Source organism: Melanerpes formicivorus, unplaced genomic scaffold (assembly GCF_026170545.1).
Source record: "Melanerpes formicivorus ecotype bairdi unplaced genomic scaffold, bMelFor1.0.p_v2 SCAF_129, whole genome shotgun sequence".
Taxonomy (NCBI): Eukaryota; Metazoa; Chordata; class Aves; order Piciformes; family Picidae; genus Melanerpes; species Melanerpes formicivorus.
The window spans coordinates 963,865-971,117 of NW_027142481.1; the positions used below are offsets into that span (position 1 = coordinate 963,865).

The window sequence follows — 7,253 nt, forward strand, 5'->3', positions numbered from 1 at the left end:
TCTCCCGGTCCCCGTTCAGGGCACCGACCCCCACCTCGCCACAGGGCCCGCGGCGGGAGTGGTGCGGGGAGCACGGTGCACGCGGAAAGACGAAGCAAGCGGGGATGGCAGCTTCACGGTGCACTCCGGGCCCCGCAGCAGAGCGCGGCTGTACCGGCGCCTCACCCGCAGCAGTCGGGCTGAGGCCTGGGGCTTAGGGGTCGCTCAGGGGGTGCCGGACCCCGGTGGCAGGCGGGGGCCGCAGCTCCACCGGGAACCGACAGGGGCGCTGCGGTGCCGGGCGAGAGAGCGGCGCTGATTGGCTGCCGGCTCGGGTATATAAAGCTGGTGCAGGCGGTGCCCGGATCTCTTCCGCCGCCATTTTCTCTGCCGCGTAGGTCTCTGCTCTCTCTGCCGCTAGCCCTCGCCGTCCCGCTGCCCTCGCCCCACCATGGAGGACGCAACCGAGATGAGCGGCGGTCAGGAGGAGTTCGCTGAGGGCTCCAAGATTAACGCGAGCAAGAACCAGCAGGACGACGGGTAGGGCCGGGGGGGGAGGGGAAAGGGGGGGGCGGGGAAGGGGGGGGGGTAGCGGCTCCCTCTCCCGCCCTCCTCAACCGCGCGGGGGAGGGCGGGCGGCCCTGTCGCGGGGGAGGGGCGGGGCCTCTGTTCATCATGCCAATGGCCGCGCCTGCCTTTGTGTGCCGGGCAGCTGACCCAGTTTCCGTGGGCCGGCTGTCAATCACGGTGACGTCACCGGCAGCCTGCGGGGCCTGCGCGGCTGGCGAGCCTGGGGCAGGCGGGGAGGGCGCCGCGCCGGGCCCAGCATCATGGCGGCGGCGGGCCGAGCCCTGCGGCCTGCAGCGGCTGGCGGGCCGCGTGAAGGCCAGGCGGGGGGGCGATGGTTTCCTGAGCGCCTTCGGCTGGCGGCGGCCGCAAGCGGCCTGCTTTCGTGCTGGCGCTTGCGTTTGCACCTGGGGGCTTGTGCCCAGCTGCGTTGACGTCCCTGCTGCCTTCCAGGAAAATGTTTATCGGAGGCCTCAGCTGGGACACCAGCAAGAAAGACTTGACGGAGTATCTCTCTCGGTTTGGCGAGGTCGTGGACTGTACAATTAAAACAGACCCGGTGACTGGGAGGTCGAGGGGATTTGGGTTCGTGCTCTTCAAGGACGCTGCCAGCGTGGAGAAGGTGAGTGCGTCGCTCGTGGATCGATGGCACAGAGCCTGCCTGTGCCACTCGTGATCTGAGGCTCTTTTTTCCCCCCTCCTTGTGTGCTTCTTAGGTATTGGAACTGAAGGAACACAAACTGGACGGGAAGTTAATAGATCCTAAAAGGGCAAAAGCTCTAAAAGGAAAGGAGCCACCCAAAAAAGTGTTTGTTGGTGGGCTGAGCCCAGATACCTCTGAAGAACAGATTAAGGAGTACTTCGGTGCTTTTGGCGAGGTACAGTATAAGAACAGCTCTAGTTTTCAAGTACAGCCTTGCCTCTGTTGCAAGGAGAATTTGTGAGGAGAGAGCTGGCTCAGGCTTGTATGAAACTAGGGAGGGTGGGGGCTCTGTGTATGCTCGTGGCTCTGTGTATGAGGGATGATTTATAGCAGTCAGCAGCAGACCCTGCTTCAGGCAGCAGAAAAAGCTGGTTATGCAAGTCATGCATTATTGATAGGTACTTTCCATTTCAGATTGAGAACATTGAGCTTCCCATGGACACAAAGACAAATGAAAGGAGAGGCTTTTGTTTCATCACATACACAGATGAAGAGCCGGTAAAGAAGCTGCTAGAAAGTAGATACCATCAAATTGGTTCAGGCAAGGTATGGAAGCTGTGATTCTTAGCAGGTGAAGTGGGCCATCTCTGTGGGCTTCCCTGAAAGCAGCTCTCACAAAATGGGTCTGAAAATGCTTGGTGAGTTAAGGAACCGTTTGTTGTTTCTGCCTTTTCAGTGTGAGATCAAAGTAGCACAGCCCAAAGAGGTATACAGGCAACAGCAGCAGCAGCAGAAAGGAGGAAAAAGCAATGCTTCTGGTGGTCGAGGAGGTGGAAGGGGACGTGGCCGGGGTGAGTGTTTTGGGTATTGAAATCAGTGCAGATGTTTTAACTCAGCTAAAGGCTGTGGGGTGTTTGTAGGTTTGGGGCTGCGTGCAGCTCTCGTGTTTACATGTGGAGTAAATGGCTTCTTGGTGCTTGTGGAAGCTGAAGAAGCTCTGCTTGCAGTGGTGAAGTGGGAAGCTGGAGGTAGCTTCTGCTATGTTGACAACATAGCTAACTGCAGTCACCCTTTCATGTGAAGAGATGCTCTTAGCTGGCTCGTGGGCTGTTTGCTAGAGAGGAAGAAACTCACCTTGCCTCACCTCACAAGTACCTAATGCAGCATTCAACTGTCCCATTGCACCTGAGTCTTGAAGTCCAAGCAGCCACAGCCACCACAGTGCCATAGAGCTGTTCTGTGGCATACCTTGGTGTTCAAACAATGGGCTGAAATGGAAGTGAAAACATCACAACTTGCTGTAATGCATGCTTCAGGAGTGTGCTGCTGTGGTTTGGTGGAGTGTTTCCTGAGCAGGCCTGCCTCTGACATTGTGGGTATGATCCATCTCTCATACCCAAATGAGCTGCCTCAGTTCTTGTTGAGTTTTTCTTGAGCTCTTGGGAAGGTAAGAGGATTCTTGCAGGGAATAGTTAGATGAAGTAGTGTAGGTGAAGGTTGAAGTTCTGCCTGTTGCTGTTTCCATAGTGTTGTGATAGTCTGCATTTGAGCTGTCAGAAGCAGTCAGTCTGCACACTCTGTGGTAGCATTAAAAGTTGCCACTTACAAGTGGTCTGCTTGGTTTCAGGTCAGGGACAGAACTGGAATCAAGGGTATAATAACTACTATGATCAAGGCTATGGGAACTACAACAGCACCTACAGTGATCAAAGCTACAGTGGCTATGGAGGCTATGACTACTCTGGGTACAACTACCCCAATTACGGATACGGGCCGGGCTACACAGATTACAGCGGTAAGTGGGGTTCATCTCCTTCCAGGGAACAGCATGCAGCTTCAAACAGGGGCCTCTGCTGGTCACTTGCCCCTAACACCTCTTAATTACAACACATGGCTCTGAAGAGTGGCCTCGGTGGTGCACAGCGCAGGGAGCAGTCTCTTTGAAAGAGAGGTTTACAATGAGGGTGGGGAGACACTGAAACAGGTTGCCTAGGGAGGTTCTGCATGCTCCCTCCATAGAGGTGTCCAAGGCCAGGTGGGATGAGGCTTTGAGCAACCTGAGCTAGTGGAAGGCATCCCAGCCCAGGGGGTTGGAACTAGATGGTGTTTGAGGTCCTCTCCAACCCAAACCATTCTGTGGAAGTGTTGGATGCATTGACCTGATGCATAGACCTGATAAGACTAGGGGGAATGGAATGAAGCTGGAGGTGGGGAGATTCAGGCCGCATATGAGGAGGAAGTTCTTCCCCATGAGAGTGGTGAAGCCCTGGAATGGGTTGTCCAGGGAGGTGGTTGGGGCCCCGTCCCTAGAGGTGTTTAAGCCCAGGCTGGATGAGGCTCTGGGCAGCCTGATCTAGTGTGGGGCGTCCCTGCCCATGGCACGGAGGTTGGAAGTAGATGATCCTTGTGGTCCCTTCCAACCCTGACTGATACTACGATATCTTTGTTGAGGACTGGCTTAGGGCAAAAGGACATGGGTCCCAGGAACATCTGTGCCATTTAGGCCTTGAAGGACTTTCTGTTGATAATATAGCAATGGAGTAGGAGTTATGGAAAAGTGCTGATTGCCTGGTATGCTAAGGTTAAGCTGCCCCTGAGGAGAGACAAACAAGATAAGGAGGAGGCGAGATCTGGGAGAGAAGAGCAATTAGACTGAGTAGAAAAAAACCAGAGAGTAGTGAAATAATGATGTAACCTGTTAGAGAGAAACCAATAGTATGTGTTAAATTAGAATAGAATTAACTGTGCATAAGACTAGACTATAAGTAGTATCATAGTATCTGTCAGGGTTGGAAGGGACCACAAGCATCATCCAGTTCCAACCCCCCTGCCATGGGCAGGGACACCCCACACTAGATCAGCCTGCCCAGAGCCTCATCCAGCCTGGCCTTAAACACCTCCAGGGACAGGGCCCCAACCACCTCCCTGGACAACCCATTCCAGGGCTCCACCACTCTCATGGGAAGAACTTCCTCCTCCCCTCCAGCCTCAATCTCCCCACCTCCAGCTTCATTCCATTCCCCCTAGTCCTATCACTGCCTGAGATCCTGAGCAGTCCCTCCCCAGCCTTCCTGTAGGCCCCCTTCAGATACTGGATAATGAAAATAACGAAGTGTGGAACAACAAAGGTGGATGATTTCTTTCACTCATACCGAGTCGTGTCATCCTGTTCTGGTCAGACCTCGATGCTTCTGAGCTGTTGCTCCTTTCCCTCCTATCTGCAGGCCAGCAAAGCACGTACGGAAAGGCATCCCGTGGCGGCGGCAACCATCAAAACAACTACCAGCCCTACTAAAGCACTACCTAGCGCTGGAGGAAAACAGGTGTGTGCACGAGCACAAGGTCCATTCTGGCTGTGCCTCATCTAATTTAAAGATCAATAGACAAATGAGTAAAAAAAAAAACACCAACAAACCACGAACCAAAACTTAACTGTGTAGCATGACTTTTTAATTAAGCTTTCGTTTAACTTTAAACCACCTCTCTTCTTTTTTTGTTGTCGTTGTTGTCGTTGTATTGCTTTGTTTTTTCCTTAAAAAACACAGCTTTGCCTACAGTGTCTATAGATCTTTAACTCTGGTAAACAAAAAAAACAAACAAACCAAACAAACGTTGCCTTTGTCCTCCTTTAGTCCTTCAGAAAACCGCTTTTAAAACCGCGAGTTTTTCTGCCCCTTTTTTTTCCGTTTTTGGCCGGTTTGCGCCTAGAGGATTTAATTAAAAGCTCTTTGGTTTTAGAAGTGTTGACAGGTAAAGTACTGAAATGGGTACAACTTTAAAAAAAAAAGGAAAGAAAAACCAAGAATGTTGTCTTCTAACTCTGACATTATACCTTGTTTGTACCCGCCAGCGGGAACTTCATTGCAGGCCGTGTGTCACCCTGACCACGTCTATCTCTGGGGTCGCACGTTGCAGGCAGAGCGCAAGGCATACACCAGAAAACGCTGTCCTGTGGTATGGTCTCTTCCAACTTCATGTACCAGCGTAAAGATTAAAAAAAAAACAGTGGAAAAAAAAAACATCAGATTTTTTTTTATTATTTTTCATTACTTTTTTAATTATTATTTCTTTAAAAAAAAAAAAGCCAGAAATATCTTGGGAGATTTTAAAGTGTTGTCTCTTCTTATATCTATAACTTAAAGTGGTTTTTTACAGGAGCCTTTAAAAAATGTTGTGGTTTTAATTATTTTTTTTTTTAAATGGATAAATAAAAACCAAAGTACAATAAAATAATGCCTTTTCCAGCTTTTAATCTCAGTTTTGTTCTTCAGTCTTCTGTTTTTTGGGGTTTGGTTTTTGGTTTTTTTTTTTTAAGTGCTTGGTATTGCAATTGTGGAGCCTCATTTTGATCAGTGTTGCATCCCTTTTAAAGTAAGAGTTTTAATGCTTGCCTCCTCTCTTTGTTGTTGTTGTTTTTTTGTAGCCAGTAGTGAAAGCTGCAAAAACCCAAACCAAACTTTTAAATCTTGGAGAATAATGAACAAAAAAAGATCATATGCACGTGGGTCTCTAATTGGTTTTGGAGGGGGGGGGGGGGGGAAGAGCCCTGCCTTGTGGTTAGCCACGGAAGCCAAACGCGTCGGAAACCCTTCTGGCGGTGTTTCTGCGGCAGGAGGGTTGGTGTCGGATGGCTTTTGGGCTGTGTTTTGAGGTGTGGGGCAGGGTGAAAATCATCCTGATTCATTGTCTAAATCTGGGGGGGGGTTATGTTGTTGTTGTGGAACAGCTTCCTGAATGGGCTGAATTTGGGAAGACTTGGAAATTCCTGATGGGTAACCAAACAAAAAGCAAACCAAACCTCTTGTGCATATGGTCTTTTAACAGTGAAGCAAGGAATATGTAGAAGACTTAAAAGCAGTTGATGAAAATGGACCTTTTAACGATGAGCTGTAGTAACTTCCACCCCAGGTCTGACATGCATTTCTGTCTTCATTTTCAGGTGAGAGAGAACTGCCACAAAAGTCATCCGTGCAGCACCTCCTGAGTGAGTTGTGAGTGGAAGGGGTGGTCTCCATGAAAGGAAGTGACTCTTTTGTAAAAGACTTTTTAGTGTAGGACACAGCTGTGTCCCAACTGTACATAGCAGCTCACTAGCTTTTCTGGTCTGGATTTTACTTTCTCTTTTGGTTTTGTTTTTGTTTGGTTTTTTTTGCCATCCATGTTTATGACACAGTGTGGACTCTCTTTTGTTTTGTTGGTGGTTGTTGTTTATACAGACTTCATTTGTACAATGTCATGTTAAAGGATTCCCTAATAAATGGCTTACTTCGGTGACAGTGTAGTCTTGCTGGTGGCTGGCAGCTTGCACTGGTGGAACTGCACGTGGATAGAAGGTGATCCTGTGACAGGTACCTTTATGAAGGTCAGCAGTGGCTCAAGAGAAGGTTGTGTGTACAGGGGCAGTGCCACCCCCTCCCCTTTCCCTGTGGTGCTTTGTGGAAGCCAGCACTTGTCTCCTGCCAGCTTGAGAAAAGAGGAGTGGTTGAAGCCTTTGAACATAGATTTCGTCTCAACATGAGGAAGAAACAGCTTCAGTGTGAGGGTTGCAGAGCCCTGGAGCAGGCTGCCCAGAGAGGTTGTGGAGTTTCCTCTGGAGACCTTCAAAAGCCACCTGGATGCATTCCTGTGAGGACTACCTGGCGTGACCCTGCTCTGGGAGGGGCGTTGGACTGGATGACCTTTGGAGGTCCCCTCCGACCTCTAATGTTCTGTGATTCTGAACAGTGCTGACTTCATACATCCAGTGGGGGGGATCTAGAACTACAGCACCACTGTTTGTAGGGGGATGGGACTGGTTGAGAGGTGGGAGGGCGAGATCTGTGTGACCTCTCAACACTGTTCAAGTTCTTGAACACTCAAGGCTGTAACTCAAGCTTGAGACTGCTCCCTCTTCCAACAGGAGGTTACTGTTTGACTCTAAAGTTGTGGTGCTTATTTCTGTGCAAGTTGGCATCTGTTCCTTCAAGTTGGATCACGTGCTGGACTCTTCTCAACCAGGAAACTTGTTTTCCATCTTACACTTGGCAAGCACAAGCCTGCCAGAGAAGGGGAAACTACCCAGGAG

General features: G+C 50.2%; 1 protein-coding gene across 3 annotated transcripts; it reads left to right on the forward strand.

Moving 5' to 3' along the window:
- The first annotated feature begins 338 nt into the window (after nucleotides 1–338).
- HNRNPDL (heterogeneous nuclear ribonucleoprotein D like) lies at nucleotides 339–6,463 on the forward strand. Of its 3 annotated transcripts, XR_010991042.1 has the most exons (9): nucleotides 339–519; nucleotides 1,000–1,168; nucleotides 1,263–1,424; nucleotides 1,664–1,795; nucleotides 1,926–2,040; nucleotides 2,817–2,984; nucleotides 4,414–4,512; nucleotides 5,040–5,143; nucleotides 6,129–6,463. XR_010991042.1 is itself a non-coding variant. In XM_068168030.1 (8 exons), the coding sequence occupies exons 1-7, from the start codon at nucleotides 431–433 to the stop codon at nucleotides 4,482–4,484; spliced, it is 906 nt and encodes a 301-aa protein (XP_068024131.1). In that variant the 5' UTR covers nucleotides 339–430; the 3' UTR covers nucleotides 4,485–4,512; nucleotides 6,129–6,463. The 3 variants fall into 3 exon arrangements, 2 of the variants coding, with proteins under 2 accessions (XP_068024131.1, XP_068024132.1); XM_068168030.1 differs by lacking the exon at nucleotides 5,040–5,143; XM_068168031.1 differs by lacking the exons at nucleotides 1,263–1,424; nucleotides 5,040–5,143.
- Nucleotides 6,464–7,253: the final 790 nt, after the last annotated feature.